This window comes from Stegostoma tigrinum, chromosome 15, assembly GCF_030684315.1.
Source record: "Stegostoma tigrinum isolate sSteTig4 chromosome 15, sSteTig4.hap1, whole genome shotgun sequence".
Classification (NCBI taxonomy): domain Eukaryota; kingdom Metazoa; phylum Chordata; class Chondrichthyes; order Orectolobiformes; family Stegostomatidae; genus Stegostoma; species Stegostoma tigrinum.
Window position 1 is genome coordinate 62561506 of NC_081368.1, and position 21929 is coordinate 62583434.

General features: G+C 40.9%; 1 protein-coding gene across 1 annotated transcript in view; it reads right to left on the reverse strand.

Moving 5' to 3' along the window:
* Positions 1-21929, reverse strand: part of LOC125458862 (succinate--CoA ligase [ADP-forming] subunit beta, mitochondrial-like) — a 75254-nt gene that overhangs the window by 50459 nt on the left and 2866 nt on the right. The window contains exon 3 of the mRNA XM_048544622.2: positions 21188-21287. Coding sequence (XP_048400579.1) covers positions 21188-21287 — 100 coding nt within the window. The remainder of the gene's footprint in view (positions 1-21187; positions 21288-21929) is intronic.

Genomic DNA, 21929 nt, shown 5'->3' on the forward strand with positions numbered 1-21929 from the left:
CTACATTTCTCTCCAACAGGATTTTCCTGTATCCCTTTCACATTCTTAAGAATTAATTTTGCAAATCTTTAAATCACAATGTACCATCCTGGGCAGCGTTTAAATTTCAAATGCCCAACAGTTCAGTTGCTCTTCATCCACTGCTGCACAAAGTCGAACACATCTCTACCTTCAATCTGCACAGTGTTTGGTATTACAGTCCCTTTAACATGTCTAGGGTGTATGTGGGTGAGATAAGGGGGTGGGGTGGACAGTGACCGAGGAGAAATTCAGAGTAGGTTCTCATGTTGCTAATATCAGCACTGACAGAGACGACACACAAGCAGGTGTCAATTCTGGACAGCATAAGGCTCAATGATGATTCCATCCACCAAGACAACTGCCAATGCCACTGTATCTAGAATTATGCATAAGAAATGGGAAAAGCATAAGTCACCACCTTCAAATGGGTGGCAAAATTTTAAGTCAATTAAAGAAAAACTGGCATTTTGCCTATGATAAAACAAATTCTCCGGCATTTGAACAATAGTAGTTGCAAATAAAAATGCAAGGACTCAACACTGCTTTGTTTAAGAAAGCAAACAATTATAATATGGCTTTCTCCTCATGCACTAGCTCAAACAGAAACTTACCATCATCTCGCATTTTCACAGGAAAATTAAGAATTAATTCAAGACATCCGGGTCATTATTCATGGTGGATTGTGTTTCCATAACTAAGACAATCAGAGAACTAAGGAATCACAGAATCACTCCTATATCCTTCTTTCCCCATAGCTCTGGAAACTTTCTCTTCAGATAATCATTCAGATTCCTTTTCAAAATCTTGATTGAGTCTGCCTTCTCCAAATTCTCAAACATCACATTCCAGATCCCAAGAAATTTACTGCCTAGAAAAGTGTTTACTTATGACACCATTACTTCATTTGCCAATCACCTTGGTCCGTGTACCAATGGGAGGTTTCTCACTCTCTACTCTGTTCAGATGCCTCATGATTTTGAGCAATTCTCTCAGATTTCAACTTCCCTCACCAATGAGAACAGCCCCAGGTTCACATAATTAGTCATTCATGTAACTTAAGTTCTACAACAGTGGAATCACACTCTCAAATTGTTGGGGCACCATCTCTAATTTCTTCATGTTCTTCCAACAGTGTAGTGCTCAGCATTGGGCATAACGTGCCAAGTGAGGCCAAATCAGTTTTTTGTACAAGTTTATCGAAACTTCCTTACTTTTATATTCAGTGCCCCTTCTAGGAAACCTCTGTATACCTTATGCCACATTAATCGTTCTCTCAACCTGCCCTGTAACCTTCAAATTTTTTCAAGAGACCAGCAGAATAGGTGGGGTGAGCCCAGGTGTCGTCTGCTCCTGCTGGCTCGCTTTCTCTTTTTATCTTCTTCTTCCTTTGGCTGGTTTTTTTCTTGTTTTCTTTTCTTTGGTCTAGAGAGTGGTGGGTGAAGGAGGCCTCCAGTGTTGGTGGCAGCAGGATGAGACAAGTATGGTTCCGTATCAGCCCAGGGCCTCCTGGCGATTGGGGAGCATGTTCAGGGCTGACTCCACCAGCCCAGATCCAGAGGCGAAGCTGAGGTTCTGGTCCACGGTGGGGCCCGGGTGCCTGAAGGAGGAGAAGTGGCGGTATTGGCACAGCATGGCGGTCTCCCAGTGTGGCAGACTTGTCCCAGCATGGCAGTCTTGTCCTGGACTGGAGGTCTTCTTCATTTTTGGCTTGCACACGTTCCAATCACCTGACAGTTGGTCTCGTTCAGGAATAGCAATCTTGGCGCGACGTGGCTTTGACGGAGGCTTCCGGTCCGTTCTTCAAGTGGCCCGGCATAGCGGGCTCATCCCAGCTGCATCTTCAGCATGTGCCATCATTCCATAATCGGCTTTCCCCTAGCCTAGGAGCCTTTAAGTGAACTGTGATAAGCTTTGCCTTAATTTTACTTTTTGTCAGTAATATGTATGAGATTTGTCATTGATGTAGGTGCCGCGGTGGGGCAACGTATAAAGCCTTGCACCGTACTTTTCATATAGAAGTGCATGTGACAACAAATCTCTGTTCTATTCATTGTCTTGTGTGCATATACTCACACGTCTTTCTGTCTCTGCATCCCTTTTAGAGTTGTGCTCTTTATATTGCCTCTCCTTGGTCTTCCTACAAATATAAACCTATTTATACTTCTCTGCTTCAGATTTCACTTGCCGCTTCTCTGCTCATTTCACCAATCCAAGCACTAGTTAACTCATTCACAAGAAACAAATAAGGACCCAAATACAAGAAATTCTTGGGTGAAAGGAAGGACCATTTTTGAGTTGCTTAACCCCAAAAAAAAATTGACGAGGCGACAAACCTATGTACATGTTTAAAACATGTGCAAAAGCGCAAATAAATAGAAAATGCTATTTAAATTTCTCAAGACGCTCTTGGCTGATTAGGTTTCAACTGGAGACCAGGTTGGTTAGTAGTGTCCTACATCATCAGCCATGAAAATAGAAGATATCTAAGAGCCCTGTGATCTGATGGGTTTCTTCCCTGTTTGTATTATCACTGGGTCCTTGATCTTTCAACAGACTGGGAAAGAAAGCCAGCCATCTCCAGTTCCAGTTCAAAATCCATCTCCTCTGCTCCATCCAAAAGCAGGTCCTTGAAACTGCCAGATCTGCTGACAGTTCTTACTTTTCAAGGTGGATAAAAAAAAGCCTGTGATTAAACATCCAACACATGAATTTCTTATAAAAATGAAAATCCAAAAGGATATACTGGTATATTTCATGCCCGACTAGTTACAGGCTCTTTTGATTAAAATGTTCAATTTTAGACAGAATGGCTGTTTATTGATTGTCTCATGGAGCTTGGCTCAACCTCCAGTTAAGTGATATTTGCAGCTAATTGACTCGTGGCTAGTCTTATGTAATTTTTACTCAGCTATTAAAATCAAATGATGAAATTCAAAAATCAACGTTTCATATTTTATCATAATTGTGGGAGTTTCTTTCTTGTCTTTTTCCGTAACCAACCTATGACTTATAATACTATGATCATTATTTGTTAAATGTTTCTTCACTGACTGTTTATCCGCTAACCCACTTCTGGCAAAGCATCGTTCCTCATAGTACTGCCTGGAAAATTTTCTAAAACACATTCTAGAAACTCCAGCCCTTTTCTTCCTGCACAATATTACTATCCCAAACTTTATTAAGATAATTAAACTTCCCTATTATTATAAATACGCTTTAATTGTTACACTTAAGATTCACAGAGTCATACAGAATGGAGACAGATCCTTCAGTCCAAATCATCCGTGACGACCAGACATCCCCATACGACCTAGCCCCATTTGCCTGCATTTGACCCATATTCCTCCAAACCCTTTCCATTTATGTATCGACCAAGTTGCCTTTTAAATTTTGTAACTGTACCTGCCCCCACCACTTCCTCTGCTAGCTCATTCGATACGCACACCACCCTCTGCATAGAAAGGTTACTCCTCAGGGCCTTTTTAAACCTTTCCCCTCTCACCATAAACCTATATCCTCTAGTTTCGGACTCACCTATGCTGGCAAAAAGACCATGGCTATTCACTCAATTCAGACTTTGATCAGACAGATTTTGTCCTTGATCCATCTGGGACATCCTCTCTTTCTCTCTCTCCAGTACTGTAACATAGGCATTTGTCAATAGTTCTTTCTTTGCTTCTTTATCCTTCCTGAATGACTTGCATTCTTGAATATTTAATAACCAGTGCTGCCCTTTCTTGAACCAAGTTTCTGTCATTGCTTGAGCACATTTCCATGCAACCAACTGTACTTGCAACCTACATTTCCACATTGCTATCAGTGCGTGCAGCTCACCAATCTAATTCACCATTTACTATGCATTCACTTACATTCACAGGAACCCTAATTTAGAACTCTTTACATTCGTTCCTACTCTGATCCCACCTTATGCTTACTACTTCCTACTGTAGTTCACTCTGCAGTCTGAAATTCTCTGTGCACTTTTGTTTATCTCTCTAATATTAATTTCCTGGATCTCTCACACCTGCTAACTTAAATCTTCCCAAATAGCATTAGCAATTCACACACTCATGTGGTCTATCTCCCTACTTCTACAGTCACTTAAGAATAGTACTTAAAATAATTTGGAGATTATTGCCTGTGAAGTCCTCCTTCTTAATATCCTTGCTATCTCACTAAACTCTACGTGAAGGATCACATCTCTCTTTATTGAAACCAAAATGGAGCATGATGGCTAAACGTACATCTTCCACCTCAGAGTACTCTGCAGTCAATGAGTGACAACCTTGACACTGGAAATAATGACAGCCGAGCATCCATGTTAGATGCAGATATGCAATCTTAAAAAAACTCAGCTGTTCTCCCAACTATCAAATTATCTTTTCCAATTTTTCTTCTGCCTCACTGTACAAATGAGTCAGCAATATTGCCATGGACCAGGCTCTTGTTGCAATATCACGATGAACTTCACTCTAAATGTTATTCAAAGTTAAATACAAGAAAGTAAGATACACTCTGGAGATTCCGATACTGCCTACTTGATTATTACAGACTATCTGCTTCTTTGTCTCATTTGCCCTACGGTAGTGAGGTAACTGCATTCATAAAAGTGTTATTCACAAATCTCTCAATGTCATGGTCATGCCAAAGTGTTGCCTGGGTCAGCCCAAGTTGAGAGCTCAAGCTGTGGCAGTTGATAATACTAGTTGCCATAACAGTTAGCCAGGGCATGAGCAGTATTCTGGAGTTCCCAATCAAACAGGGTGTGCAATACTTGGATCTAAGCTTCCCTATCATTCCCGTATTTATTAAACAATAGCTTTAATAAATAGTCACCGACTACTCAACGAGTTTCTTCTCCATGGTTTTATTTAACTCCAGAACCTAAAGCCCTCAAGGTTATAATTTATGGAAAAAACACAGATGTTTGTTCCAATACCACCATTACTTAAATTCAACTTTAACCTAGATCAGATCAATTCAGCACGATTTCAACTACAAAAATATTCAGATCAATGTTAGTCTGCAATTTTTACATGAATAAAAGGCTTTAAGCTCTAGGAAATACAAACTAAATCAAAATCTTACAGCACAATCACCTTTTGTTTACCTATGTTCTTTTGATTGTGAATCAAGAAATAGCTACAACACAGAAGGTGGTTATGTTCGTGCCAGCTCCATGCAACAGCAGCTCAGACAGACAGTCCTACTTCCCTGCTTTTCCTCATGATTGTGCAAATTTTCTGTTTTCATCATACACTCAGGCGATGCATTATAGATGTTAACTGGTCACTGTATAAAAATGATGTTCATCATGCCATTGCCATCTCTTTTAATAAGCTCCATCAGTGTCCTCTGCGACACGGCAGCCTAGCCTGGCAGCAGAGTCAGGCACTCCTGGGTGGGGTACGCCCAGAGTGGAAACTCTAGGCATTAGCAAGGCGGCAGCTCCAGGACAGCCAGGAACACCTGCATGTGGTCGTCCTGCAGCAGGGACTCCTGGTGGCAGCGGTGGTAGGCCTGGAGCCAGGGTCTCCGGGTTATCAGCAAGGCGACAGCAACAGTTCCTGGTTATGGTAAGATAATAAAATGTGAGGCTGGATGAACACAGCAGGCCAAGCAGCATCTCAGGAGCACAAAAGCTGACGTTTCGGGCCTACACCCTTCATCAGAGAGGGGGATGGGGAGAGGGAACTGGAATAAATAGGGAGAGGGGGAGGCGGACCGAAGATGGAGAGTAAAGAAGATAGGTGGAGAGAGTGTAGGTGGGGAGGTAGGGAGGGGATAGGTCAGTCCAGGGAAGACGGACAGGTCAAGGAGGTGGGATGAGGTTAGTAGGTAGCTGGGGGTGCGGCTTGGGGTGGGAGGAAGGGATGGGTGAGAGCCCGAAACGTCAGCTTTTGTGCTCCTGAGATGCTGCTTGGCCTGCTGTGTTCATCCAGCCTCACATTTTATTATCTTGGAATTCTCCAGCATCTGCAGTTCCCATTATCCCTGGTTATGGTAAACCTGGAGCTGGGTACTTCTGGTTGGTGGGATGAATGTGGGTCTAGCACGGGGCCCAGCGTTGGTAGCAGTAACAAGGCGGGCCCGGCGGCAAAGAGTTGGAGCCTGAAGAGGGGCATATCTGACAATGATGGGTCCAGCATAGATGCTGGTGGAAGAGAGATGGTGGCGCAGGTGTTGATGGTGAGTCGGCTCAGGGCTCAGAGCGGAGGCAGTGGACCCTCTTTGGTCTCTTTGAGCTGTGTCTTTTTACTCAAACTATTCAAAACGGCACCGGACTGTGGTGACAGTTGAAGCATTTCACTGTATTTTATTGCAGTATTCACTGTCAAATACAAGTGACAATAAATCAGCAGTCATATTATTCCTCTTCTCGAGAAACCTCAAATTTAGTTTCTTTACTCTTGCATGGAATATGGGGACAAAACTGGCATTTGTTTCCCAATCCTAACTGTCCTTGAACTGAGTGGCTTGTGTTGATGTCCAAAAACTATCTGTGTGGTTTTTGGCGAAAGTACATTTTGAAACTTCCCACCGGTGAAATAGTAAAGTTAAAAGTAACATTTTGTTATGACTCGTAAAATCGCACAAATTACAAATAATAACTTAAGTGCCCAGTAATTATCCATTAAAAGTCCTGTAGGATCAGACATGTTGCAGGGAATATTCAACCTCACACATGAGAGGTTCACATGGCTTGCATTGTGAAACTATTACCGTACTAATTTTATCTGAGAAGAGGTCATAATAAATTCCACAACTGTGGGCCATGTTGCTCATTGTTTATACAGTAAATGGCTTATTCAATCTCTATTCTGGATCAAATTAATTAATACATATTATAACATTAAATAAATTGCAAAGCTCACTTCCGTTAAGAGATTCAGATGCATCAAATCATTATAGAACCATTCTTCTACACCACACTGTAAACGCTTTGCTTTTCTCTCTGACAGGACTTCCATTTTAATCCTTTGACTTGTTCATCTTCATTGCTTTCTAATTCCCTCCTCGTGTTGGACAAAACACACAGCCACATTTCCTTCCTCAGTGTCTGTCTCTGGATCTGGCTCTGTCTCACCCTGCACAGATTCCAATTAAAGTTCCATCCTTCATGTTTCAAACCCATCCGAGATATTTCAATGTTCCTCAGAAAGCTGTTTCCACTGCATCCTGAGATCTAACTCACTGCTATGTACCAACACAGGCACACACTCAACCTCTCCCTCCACCAGCACTGCTTCACAATATATCAAAGTTATACCAGTCCTCAGTTCCATTTAATTTAGTCTCATTTAATGCTTCATCAAGAAACTTTTTCTCTTCCTTTCAGGTATTAAGGAATGCAAACTCCAAACACTCAAGGGTATTGGTACTTCTCAGGATTCTTCTTCCCCTCACTTTCTCGCCATTCGATCCCTTCATCTAATTCCACTTCTTGTCACATATTCACCATGCCCTCTGACTTTTCTCTGTAATGCTAAACAACCCGTTCCCAGCAAAGAACTTAGCTTCATCCCTCTACACCCCTACTTCAATGAATTTTGAGCAAGACACGACACCAAAATTTTCTTTCACGCTCTTCGCCTCGGTGCCCTCTTCTTTGGACGATGATACTCTCCCACCGCACAGGCACTTTACCAATAAACCCCTCCATCTTGACCCCATCATCTGGACTTTTACCTGTACTTAATCTCTTCAGTGAGAACTGCCATCACAGCATTGGTTGCTTTAATTTCTCTGTTCCCCTCATCTACTCTAAGCTGTCTCAGAGAATCATAAATTCATACAGCACCGAAACAGAGCCTTCGGTCCAATCCATCCATACTATACAAGTTTCCCAAACTAAACTACTTCCATGTGCCTGGGTTTGGCTCATAGCCTTCTAAACCTTTCCTATTCCCGAACTTGCTTCACTCCATTCCTCAGGTTGCACCCTAAGCTTGTTATCAAACTTGACAAAAAGCACAGTGCAGTTGTTGTATAGCTGAGCCTTTTGGAAGTTTCCAGGTTTAGGGGAAATGCCCAACAAAATTTTCAATTTTCCAGGCAATTTTTTTGGAGAATGCTAGAAAGGGGATTTCACAGGATCCCCAGATATAACTCTCATCTGTGCTTCAGAAATGATTATCTGGCCTTTATTTCCAAATCACCTTGATCAGAGATGTTATTACATAGCTCTGGAGCAGGTGGGACTTGAATCAGGGCCTCCAGGTCCAGGGGTAGGGACGATGTCACAGTGTAACAGAAAACTGGGCTATGAAACTTACATCATTCTTAAAGGGTTAACTAAGATTGTTTCTGCACCTATGCTTTCCCTTAGCTCTCAGGCTAAGTCATTTATGATTAAGGTGAGAAATAATTTTTTCATTTAGAGACTAGCAAGTCTTTGGGATTCTCTAAGGGCTGTGGAAACTCAGTCATTGAGCAGGTTTAAGACAGAAGTCCAAATACTACTGATATCAAGGGATATGGCGATAGAGAGGGGAAGATTGTCTTTACTGAGATAATCAGTCACAAACTGAAATAGCAGAGCAGGCTTGAGAAACTGAATGGCCTACTTCTACTATGATGCTCGTGGCCTTTTACTCGGTTTCTGAGACATCCTGAAAGTTTGTCCACTTCAGAGTTGAATTTGTTCTATGAAGCCCCATATTTGCACCATGAAAATGCATCTAATCAGCACTTTAGTGGTAACACTGAAGATCTCTGATTCAGTACTTCTAGACAAATTCAAAATTAACTGCAGAAGCAATCATCGGTTTTTCAGAAGAGTGCATGATACAAGTTTTTGTTCAGATGTGTTAAGTCACAACTCTGGAGTAGGTTGGAACACGAGCTTTCTGGCCCAGAGGGAGGGACACTGTCAGTGCACTACAAGAGCCCAATTCCCTGAGATATGGATATCTTCTAATCAACCTGTTTGGAGATGTCATTGTTCAATTCTGAAGCAGATGAGACTTGAACCTGAGGCTCCTGGCTCAGAAGCAGGTATGCTTACACTGCTCTACAACAGCCCCTAACACAATATAATAGTAAAGATTCTGCAGGCAAAACTATTAGCCCATGCTTTAAGGATTCTTGAGACACCATAGTAGTGTCAGTACCTGTAAATCAGGAGGTTCTGGTTCAAATCCCACCTTCTCCAGATGTACAACTGAACAGGATGATTAGAAATATCTTTAGCTCATGTCCTTTGGGGCTCTTGTGATACAGTGGTAGTGTCTAAACTTCTGAAACAGGAGGTCTGGTTTGAAGTTCTTCGAGCTCCAGAGGTGTGGAACGATATCTCTGAACAAGATGGTTAGAAAATATCTTTAGTCCATGTTTCCGCCTTAAACTGTCAGTCACAGCCCAACAACAAAATAACATTACACTGAAAGACAGCATCCTGGGTCTGATTATATCCTCAGCTAACTACCTAAAATCAATGGACCAGATTCAAATAATCTTAAATAAAAACAGAAATTGAATTTGATACGCCAAAACATTTATGCATTGCGTCCACCATGTGCTCAATTGCCAATGTAATGATGCCAGGGTAAAACCGCAGCAACTCAAAAAGTAACAGTTCAGCATTACTTTAGCAACTGACATGCCTCACCAGGGTGGCCCACTGAAAATCAAGCGCTACTCTTCCCAAAGTTGTCACAAAAGTTAAAGATTTCAAAGCAGTACACAAATTTCCCCAATTTACCCATCTTCCTGACACAATTGATAGAAACCGCAGTATTGTTTCAAGTAAATCATTATAAACCATCCAATTAAAAGCTCTGGCGCCCTGATAAAGGTCCCCTCTACTCATGCAGGCAAACACACACATCTAAAACATCAGATGGAAAAGTTGGGAGGGCAAATCATAGGTATACCTCTATAGGTACTGTCACCTGCATGCAGGAGGTGCAGAGTGATTGGTTCACAACGTATCAAAGCCTTCGACGGAAGTAAAAAACATCAGCTTACAAGAATTGGTGAGGGAAAATAATTCTTCAGGCTTTAGGTGTCCTTTTTACTAAGTAGAAAGAAAATCGTCTTCCTTCCTGGAGGACTGATGGCTTCTGCTATCTCATTCACACCAAGAAACTGCTCAGGTACCTTGGAGCCAGTCACCCAGTTGTTGGCAGGCAGGCTTTTTCCATCGACAATTGGTCATCACACCACAAACCAATCAGTTACTCACTGCCAGCTCTCAGTCTGTAGACACTTCCTAATGCCAGCTTATCTGCAACAAAATCTCTTCTATTGGTTGAGCAAACAAGTGTAGTAACATTTACCATGAGTTGACAACCAGCTTTTAAAAAGCTTGGTGATACTTTTCTCATCCTTGGTTCCTAAAACTGTCATTCTCTCTTTCAATCCATAATCAAAGACACAAGAAAAAAATACGTTCTTTATCTAACACAAATTTTAGAATGCACCAAGATTACGTTTTCTGTCTTGGCAAAGTCTTTGAAAAGCTATCAGAGAATAGGATTACATATGCCGTTATGTTGCTCTTGATGAGGGCAATTCTAGTAGTTCTGACTGTGGACGCATTTGAAACTACACAATTGACAGCGTACAAACAGAAAGTTCACCACATCTCTAAAGTGACACTGATTTGTCAAGGATAATATTTTCTGATCACAGAGGGAAGCTGAAATCACTCCACAGAAGATGTCCTATTAATAGGCACAGATCCGGCTCTCAGAGTGAACAGGTACTCTGACGCTCCATTTTATATCTGTCAGACGGGGCTGCCTCATTAGATCAGATTAACAGCCCCAATCAGGCAACTCATACTCTAAGATCCACCTGGCTGACCTCGTTACAGTCACTACATCCCTCTTCCTGAGTCTAAGGATATAGGCTGGTTCTTTGTTTTTAGTAACTCTTCATGGGGTGTTTTAGCACTGAATTAGGTTCCTCCAATTCTCCCTCTGATGCAGACGGTGTGGAACACAGAGTAGGTTGCCTCTTGCACACGGAGCGTCTTGGAAGAAATCCATCCTCCTATTCAGGCAGTAAAGGCATTGAGGCAGTGACATCCACTGCGTCCATCTCAGATCCCACAGTATCTTCAACAATTGACAGTGAGGGAGAACCCCCAAGTTCTGGAAAAGTTGGAAAGGCAGTCAAGGAACTGGGCACATTTTGCTCCTGCACCATTTGCAAGTTTGCAACTTTCATATGGTCCATGTGCTTGTTCAGGACCACTGCACCTACTAGAAGTTGATACGTCACTGAGCCTGACATCACATCAACCATGCCTCTTACCCATACAGGGCCATTCCCACAGTTCCTACACCAAACTGTGTCCCCTGAAGTAAACTCTCTCTCTCACTTCGTGGAATCTCACATCTGGCACTGGTGTTTCTGATGTCATTTCATCTTTCTTGACAGGTTTGGGAAATCAGATTTAACTTGGTGTGGAGATTTCTCCCCATTATCAAGTCTGCTGGAGCTATGCTGTAGTTGCACGAAGGGTGGTCTTATAATCAAATAGCAACTGGGACAGTTTGGTATCTAATGAAGCTGTAGGCTGTTTCTTTAAGCCTGCCTTTAAATTTTGGACTGCTGTTTCTGTCAGACCACTGGATAATGGATGGTATGGAGCTGTCCTTATATGTCGAATACCATTTTAACTTTAGGAAATACTCAAATTCCCTGCTGGTAAACCACGGCCCATTACCTGTGACCAACACTTCCATGAGTCTTTGTAGTGCGAAGATGTGTGCAGTTTTCTATCATCATCCCCATGTTTGATGAATGAGCTCTATGCATGCCCAATGAATCTGAGTAGGTTTTCACAATGACTAAGAACATGAAGCCCATGAAAGGACCTGCATAGTGAATGTGTACCTGATAAGGGGTTTATCCAGGCATTCCCACAAATGTGGGGAAGCTCCTAGCAGTAACATTTGTCCTTGTTGGCCCTCTGGGCATTACCCCACAAATGCAGGTTATGTGGAGGTCAGCCAGTATCTGGCAGCGACCTGTGTTTGGGACAATCACTCTCATATTCATAATGAGACACCATCCTCTAGTGTGATCTGGTCTCTCTGGGTGAAAAAGGATTTTAATTCTCGTTGTGACAATCCTTTGGTCTCCCTCATCACCAGCTATTTCATTTTGCCAGGGCCATATCTTTCTGCGTCTAAACACTGATGCTATTAGCTGGAATTGCCACTATGTTCAGAAGGTTTAAAACCACTACAAACTCTTCCTGTGGCAGTACCACCAGCAGTGGGAGGCAGCTCAAGTCATCTGCATTTGCTACTTGGCCTCCTGGACGGTGTTCCAAATTGTAATTATAAAATCATAGAGAATCACTACAGTGTGGAAGCAGGGCATTTGGCCTTTCAAGTCCACACTGATCCTCTGAAAAGCATCTCACCCACACCCAGACCCAGACCCCCTTCCTTACCCTATCTCTGTAACACTGCATTTCCACAGCCAATCCATCTAATGTGCACATCTTTGGATTGTGGGAGAAACCACAGCACCGGGGGAATTCCACACATAGGAATGTATAAACTCCACAGAGAAGTCAACCGATCGTAGAATCGAACTGGGGTCCCTGGCACTGTGAGGCAGCAGTGCTAAGCATTGAGGCACCATGTCACCCCATGTATTTATGTAATTATTCACAAGTATACAGCCCACTGCTGAATCCAGCCTAAAGCTATGGGTGGCACTGCCTTGTCCGCTTTAAGTAGACCTAGTAGGGATTTGTGGTCTGTTATTATTACAAATTTACGTGTGTAAAGGTTTTGATGGATGTCCTCACTTCAAATGTGGCTGCTAAACTTTCCTTCTCTGTCTGGGCATATTTACACTTTGTGTTAGCCAAAGTCCTGGATACATATGCTATTGGGCGTTCCACTCCATTGATCCATCCGTAAGCTAATACTACCCCAATGCCATACAGGGACGCATCGCATGTCAATACCAGATCTTGGGTGGCAATATAGCCTGCTGACACTTTAGTAAAAAAAAAATGTTTCTGTGTTTCCCTGAAAGCCACAGTTTGGCCTACATGACCATTTCCAAGGCTGACCCTTTTTTTTAGTTGATGCTAAGGTGCCTAGATTGAGGCCAGTTTAGTATGAACTTTCTATAATAGTTCACCAGTCGAAAGAAAGACCTAAGCTCCGGTACAGACATGGGAGCCAGGGCACCATTGATCCCCCTCACTTTATCTTCCAAAGGGTATAACCCAGTCTTGTCAACTCTGTAGCCCAAGTAGGGCACCTGGTATGCCTGGAACACATTTTTCCCTTCTAAGGCATACGCCCGCTGGGAGAACATGTAAGGACCATGTCCAAGTCCTCTTAAAGTGATCCTTGTTGGTCCTGCCTGTTATCAGCATGTCAACTAGATGAGTGGCAGCCCAGAGTAGACCTTGATTAATGTTCGCCACTATGTGCTGAAAAATGTTGCAAACTGATGATACTTCAAACGGCAGTCTCAATAATTGGTGCAAACCGTTATGGGTATTATATGGGTATTAATTGTAGCGTATATCTAGGAAACATAACCTAATCACAATTGCAACTATGCATGGCTCATATCCAATTTCATGAAAGACAGTCCCCCTAACAGTTTTGCGTATAAATCCTCAAAGCGAGAGATTGGATATTTATCCAGCCATGAAAGACTGTTTATTGTTTGTTTGAAACCTCTACAAAAGTGAACTGACCTGCTGGCTTCAAAATTGATACCACTGGTACTGCTCATCCTGAAAACTGGACTGGTTTGATGATTCCTTCCCTTTCAGATTTCTGTCTCTACTTTTACCTGCAAGGCAAATGACACTCAGCAGGCCTTGCAGAATCGTGGAAATGCCTCCTAGTCAACATACCTTGGATAGTCCCTAGACATTCCTGTAAACTTCTGGGTACTTAATTAGGACTTCACTCAGGCAGCCACTTTCTAACTGAAAAATGTTGAGCCAATCAATTTGAATTGTTCTCAACCAATTTTGCCCCATCAAGCTTGGGACTAAGCTTTTTACCACGATCTGTGGTAACTGGATCAGCTGCTTCCTATAAGACACCACAGCCAAACTTGTACCCTCAATCTGTAAAGATTACCCAGTACAAGTTCTCAGTCTAGCAGAGGTCTTGCACAAACTTAATGGCTGGAGTCCGGAACAAATTATGTTAAAGACTGGTTCTGCAATCATTGAAACGGCTGTGCCAGTATCCACCTCCATTAGAACCGGGTGACCACTTAACCAGATGTTTATTTTGATTGGTGTACACTTTCTTGAATGTTGGCTTATGAGCTCTCTTACTCCATTTAGGTCTAATGGGACTCCTTTGCTGTTCCAAGTCCACATACCAGCAGCAACTACAATGACTTGCTGGTCCAGATCCTGAAGAAAATTTTAAGTGTTAGGCCAAGGCTTGGCTGTGTTTTGGTGTTTTGCTGTGATCTGAGCTAGAGTCTGTCTGTTCAGAATATGTCCTGAATGAGGCTATGAACTGTCTTCACTTCAATGGTGTTCCCCTAGTTCAGTCAGACTGGCGAGGGTGGCCACTTACATCGGAATACCCTGTAATTCCTTTGCTCCGCTTGCCAAATTTTCTAATGATAAAGCCAGTTGTAGTGCTTGTTTGAAGTCCAGTTGGGCTTTAGCTAGGTGCTTTTACATGGTTACATCAATCATTCCACATACCAAACAGCCTCTCAGCATCTCATAAAGGACTAAACCAAAGTCACATGCCTCTGTCAGGCATCTTAACCTCGTCGAAAATCCCCATATGGATTCCCCTGGCTTTCAAATTGCTGAGTAAAACCAACAGCATCTCAGAATTAGAGGAGGCATGGGGTCATAATATCCCCTAACTAAATCCATCAACTCTTGAAAGGTTTTAGTATATGACAGCTCAGGGAAAGTTAGGTTCCTAATAGCCGAAAAAGCTGCGGGTTCAAAAGATGTCAGGAGAATTACTCAATGCCTTTCACCTGCCCCAATGTCAATTTCCCAGAATGAATAATGCAATCTTTCCACATACCAACCCTAATCTTCAATGGCAGGATCAAATGAATCAAGCTTTTCAAATAACACTATGATGCCAGAAATGTTTACCCAAAATAACAGATGACTGCTGTGAGTGAATTTCTTCAGCAGCGTGCTTTTCTTTCATCACCACTGAAATACCTCCAGAGGCCAGTTTCCCGTCAACAAGTCACCTTTTATTTACATGTACAAAGTTCTTGACACCGATCCGGCTTCCTCAGATCCAGCTGTCAGAGTGAACAGAATCTTTGACACTCTTGTTTACATCTGTCAGCCAAGGCTCCCTGATTAGATTAACAGCCCCAATCAGGGAACTAACACTCTATTCTATAACCTGGCTGACCTTGTTAATAAAGTTTACCTACACTGTATAGCAGGTTATTGTAAGGTGACACGAAAGTTATGAATACAGGAAGAGGGGTAGGCCATTTAGTTCCTTAAGCCTGTTCTACGATTTGATGATAATATGGTTGATTTGTGGCCTAACTCCAGATGCTTGCTTTTGGCCATATCCCTTAATATTTTTGCTTAAGAAAAAGACCATCTATCTCAGATATAAAATTAACAACTAATCCTGCATTCACTGCTGTTTGTGGAAGAGCTCCAAACAGCTACCATCCTGTTGGTTAACAAGCACTCACTTTACCAAATAACATGAACAAGTAGATTGAAAAAAAGGTTACTGCATGTAAAAGCCACCCACCATCATTTCTCAAAAGAATACATACTATTATTTCAGCAGAGGCATTTTTCAACAGGCCATTTGCTCAGTCTATGCTGCCACCAAGTGGCATTTCAGGGAATGAACAAATTCAGCTTAAACATAAGTCAAATCACACTTTCTCCTTAACACAACTGCAATGTTGCCATGGTACTAAACCACACAAAGGAAATCTCAAGGACAAAGCCAATTTTATGCTGCATACAGCCAAGACTGTGTATTATCATCTTACTTGCTTCTCTTCTCATCTTGGAACAATATTCCTGTGGTTCTGTCTGAAAGATTAGAGAATTTTTGGTCAGAACAAGTCTTACGTATTCTGGGTCTGCTCAAAATATCATGTGGGTTAATTCTCACCAGTCTCTTCTGCGAATGGATCCCATGATCCTCTGCACCATATTCCCATGCTCTCCACTGGTGAACCTTCACTGGATTCCCTCTGTAGCAAGCTGATCTTTTCGTAGGTAAAGAGACCAAACTGCACACAAACCTCCACAGGCGTTCTCACCAATGTCCTGTACAGTCACAGGAAGGCTTTCTTGCTCTTGTACTCAAACCTGCTTGCCTTCCTAATGCTTGCTTTCAATGACTGGTGTACAAGGACACCCAGAGGGGACTCTTGTGGTGCAGCTTGTTGATCAATTACACCGAGGTTCAATTCCCACTTGCTAGGGAAACATGTCATAACATGCCCAAACTGATTGGTTAAGAATATTTACAAGGATATCTAGGTCCCTTTGTACCTCAACCTTTCCCAATCTGTCACCATTTAAATAATACCTGGCCATTTTTCTTTTCTGACTGAAACAGATGAATTCACATTTACTTGGAAAGATCACATTTCACTTCCTTATCCAATTCTTTGATAGATACAGTGAATAGCTGGGGGCCCAATTCTGATTTCTGTGGTACCCCATTTGTCCCCGTTTCCTCTCTGAAAACAACCCACTTATTCCTGCCCTGTTTCCTGTCTGCCTACCAGTTCTCCTTCCATGCATATATATTACTACGAATCCACTGTGTTTTAATTCTGCACAATAACCGCTCATAGGGGGGAAAAGTTATCAAAAGCTTTCAAAATACCCACACACACCATTTCCCTCATCTATCCTACTACATTATATCCTCAAAAACATTTAACAGGTTATCAAACACTTTTTCTACTTCTAAAGACCCTGGTTTTATGAATCCACGTAGATCAAAACAAAATAGTGACTACCCCTGCCCTCATGTAACACTGTGCTAACAAAAATGCACTTTTCAGGAATGACTGGATCATAAAATGCAACATTAATCTAAGTGACTAATTTTACTCTCAACACCACAGGAGAAAGGAGCTAAACTGTCCTCTTTCCAGCTAACATGGAAACAAGAAGCTAAACTTTCGGTGGGTAAATATTATGACTGGATGAAATTAAATAGAGAGAAAGGATGCCCAATTAAAGGTATATTTTGCAAAAGTAACAGATACTATTTAAATCGTGAGCTACGCCTGATTTCTTTTTACTGTTTAAATTAGATGTGGGATTTAGCAGAATGCCATATTGTTGGTTTGAGCTCATGGAACAAAAGTGACAGGGGGTCAACAAGCTCAATGGTCTGCTTGAGTGCCATCACAATTCAATATTGCTATAATATTATGGAATATTAAGAATTGGGACGATAGCCATAGAACATAGAACAATACAGTTCAGAACAGGCCCTTCGGCCCTCTATGTTGCGCCGACCTGCGAACTAATCTAAGCCCCTCCCCCTACACTATCCCATCATTATCCATATGCGTATCCAAGGACTGCTTAAATGCCCCTAATGTGGCTGAGTTAACTACATTGGCAGGCAGGGCGTTCCACGCCCTTACCACTCTCTGAGTAAAGAACCTGCCTCTGACATCTGTCTTAAATCTATCACCCCTCAATTTGTCGCTATGCCCCCTTGTACAAGCTGAAGTCATCATCCTCGGAAAAAGACTCTCACTGTCCACCCTATCTAGTCCTCTGATCATCTTGTATGGCTCTATTAAATCCCCTCTTAGCCTCCTTCTCTCCAATGAGAACAGACCCAGGTCCCTCAGCCTTTCTTCATAGGGCCTGCGCTCCAAACCAGCAACATCCTGGTAAATCTCCTCTGCACCTTTTCCAATGCTTCCACACGATTACTATTTTTAAATTGTAACGGTACCAAGCAATACAGAGGTTTGTAGTCGTACTGAATTAAGGCGTCGCTGTGAATAGAGAATTAAATCAGTTTGATTTCAGTGGAGGAGTCATCACAGAATGATATTCTATACCAAACTACTCAACCCCTAATTAGACAACGCTTTATGCTCATATTAAATACCTGACATACCTGTCATTCCTCAGGCAGATAAGCACACAAAAATATTTTTAACCTGATGTATTTAGAAATGCATAAGGGAATTTGTTGAAAAATGGACTTCACAGAAAAGTTGATACCCTTCCATTAGCTAGCCGTATCAAATTTACTAGGCATTTCCAGAATTTATATCTTTTATGGCTATTTTGCCAATAGTACAATTGAACACGTTTGTGCTATCTAATGATTGTTGATATTAATTATGTAAAAAAAATGCTTAAGTTTATGCTTTAAGAAGTAATTCTAAGACTTCCCCATGCAAATGTATGTAATTTGATTAATCCTATATCATTAAAACAGTCTTTTTCATTTAAAGGATCTAAATACTGCTAGGTACCTGGTCTCAAAGTAAAAGTCTGCAAATCTGGTGCTCTCCTACCCATCTATGGATTAGGCTAGCTTGCTCCAGTAGGCAGGTTCTTAGCTGCTTATACCATTGGCCTCAGAGCTGTTCTGTGCTGAAACTCTTGTTGGGTCAGAGAAGAAGGAGCCAGAAGTTTGTAATACATGTCGCATCACCTTAGAAAGTGTAAAGAAATGTCCTGCCTTCCATGATGGTGTCTGTAAGGAATGATGATTGGTTAAGAAGATTCAACGATGAGCCAGATACCAAGAAGATAGGAGCTGATATATTAATTCAAGCCAACGATAATTACCAGAGGATAATCAACACCTTCTTCAACATTCACATTTAGTTTAAAAGTAACTTATATATGCTAATAAGGTTTAAAGTATTTTAATGAAATAAATACATTTGAACCGGTTTGTTAAATATCTTTAGAACACTTTTTAATCTTATTGTTAGTGTTCTTCTATCTTCTTTTCATCTCTTAGAAATACCTCCATCCAGATCTTGTTGGATTATACCGTTTTGCAAGGCTTATAAAGTGGTTTACTTTGTGTGAACTCGGCAGCAGTAACAAATGCATACTCCAATGCCATTCTAGGATACTACAGCTCCAGGCTTCACCTTAGCATCGAGTTAGTTATATTCAGCTAACTCAAAATTAGGACTAGCGAACTGTGTATGGGCAAAATTAATAATGCACTCTGATTTTTCTGCCCATTACCTTTAATAGCTGGAGGGGAAAAAACAACCATCAAACCAGCATGCAGTCCTCAATGTTAGATGGAAGCCTGAAGTGCACTGGTTGCTATATCATTGTTAGTTTGCTCAAAACTCAAATGCATCTGAATTCTGACAGGCACAAGATTAGGCACTTGAATATCAACATGCATTTTCCAAAGCATCAGTCCCAAATCAAGTCAAACTCTGCTATTTCCACCCTCAGTGGAATTTCTTTTTAAATTCAAACTTATTTTCAGGATCATTTTAAAATAATCTGATTCAATGACTATCTTACAAAATCATATACACAACGGCGTTATTTTAAGTCTATATGGTAATGATGTGAAAAATGATTTAACTGCAGGAAAATGGCAATCATAATTAGTTTCATTGGCGGCAAAGCTATGATAATTAATCAGTACTGAGGAAGGGTCACTGAACCAGAAATGTTCATTCTTATTCTTCTTTGCAGATGGGGCCAGAGCTGCTGAGCTTTACCCATAACTTCTATTTTCGTTCCTGATTTACAGCATCTGCAGTTTTGTTTCTGTTTTTAACAATGATAATTATTGTTTAAGTGTTTTTTAAGATAATGGCAAAGCAGCCAAAAAGTTTCAGCAAAATATGGAACATTAAAATTATTGGCACTTGTCACTTAGTCCACGATTTCCTCCTCACTTTGTGTTGTTCAAATGTCCCCGCGATAAAGATGCCACTAGTCCGCAGGCAAAGATTGACTTTTATAACCTTTCGTATCCAAACAGTCAAATAACTTCCTACATTTAGCTTTGAACTTCTACGTGCGATGATTCACTGCAAACTCTCCTGGAAAAGCATCATTAGATTATTGCTATTTGATATTAGGGCTCTAATGTACTGTATATAGTACATTTTAGCAGCCTCCTAAGATTGGTTAGCTACAAAAATTCCAGTGCGTTTCACTGGACTATACGGGATTAAACCTTTCCAAACATATATTTTGCATTGACGTCTGAATGATCTTTCACAGAACAACTTTGAAACAATTTTAATAAACTTACTGCAATACTGCAAACATTTTTTTAAAACTACATTGAGAGATTCAGGCAAATGTTTTACTTTCTAAGACATTTCTCATCTTTAGAACACATATACATAGATTTGGTTTTAGTAATGCTGAGATTGATCACTTTACCTTGATGATCAGTTCACTAATCTAGCAAGGCCTGTTTTGTATGACAACACCCACTTCCTCCTTTAAATGATGAAAGATTCTCCTAGATCCATTCCAACATTAACTGATTTTAGTGGTGTGAAATTCTGAATGTACTACTGTATGCCTATTTTTTTAAACTTGACTGTGTACAATAAGTCTTCTACCAGGCAGAAAGCAGACAAACCAACTTTATATTGTGCTAAAAAAATCCCAGAAAGATTGGAAACCTTTTAATCAATAACATAACATACTATCCTTTCATAGCACATTCAATATTTTCTGTTTATACTATCTCCTCTATTAATATTAATAGTCTTTGAAATTTATTTAGTTTAACAACAGAGCTCCTGACCATTGTACTAATGAAGCCCATGCTTTCAAGCACATTTAGGTATCAATTATAACACAGGCTTTCTTCAGGGGCAGCAATATTTATACATCTCCTTGGAATAATTACTCTTTATTGTGCTTTCTTAGATAAACGTTGGTATTAAATCTGATAACTGTCAATTTAATATCAAGCCATTATCCTAAACAATCAGTCTTTGTACTATAAACCTCCGACAAAAGCAAGTACAGCAACAAATCTTTTATAGATTGAAAAAGGGAGCCTATAGGTTTATGATGCAAGTCACTTTGCCCTCTAGACTGGTAGCAAAGTACTGTGCACTGTACTTCTAAAGTGAGAATCAGATGCCTACTGGAACCATGGAGGGAGGTGATACAGTGTTAATACTTTACCAAGAAAGTAAGTGTTTGACCTCTGAAAAGCAAATAAAAAGAAGATAAACTTACGAGTAAACGATTTTCACTCCTCCCTTGAGTCCACCTTCAAATTCTCCTTTGCCTCGACCACCAGCAAGGACCTGTGCTTTCACTACTACATCCTTCGACCCTACAGGGACAAAATTTTAAATGATTCAGTCAGTTCTGTGAGCACAAACATGTCTGATTTATTTGAAATGTGAGGTAAGTTGCTCATTCAATCCAAAGCTAATGTAAAAGAGGCTACCAAAGAACTGAGAATGCCATTTTAAATGTAATGCATATTAAATACGACAAATACAGCAAGAAAAAAAAACTACATATATAGTACCTTTCACAGCCCTGGAACATCCAAATACACTGTGCAGTCACGTATGTACTTTTGTAGTAAGATACAGAGCAAGATCCCACAAACAGTAAAATGATAAATAACTGAATAAAATGCCCAGTGCAATGTGTGAGAGAACAAAATATTGGACAGACTTTGGGTGAACACCTCATTATCTTGCCTTCAAACAGAGCGATGAAACTCATATTTCCACACAAATGAGAAGAATTATTTTAATTTATTACTTAGTACTGAAAGTGAAGATGAGTGACACTGAACTGCTTTGCACTTCATCCTTTGTCTTATCTAGATCTAATCTATACATAAATATATTTTAATAAGGCTCGTTTAACAAATAATTTTATGTAATCAACAACAAACTGAAATCAAATTAAACTATGCCTCCCCTAGGAAGTATCCCTCCCACTATTTGCTAGGCTCATA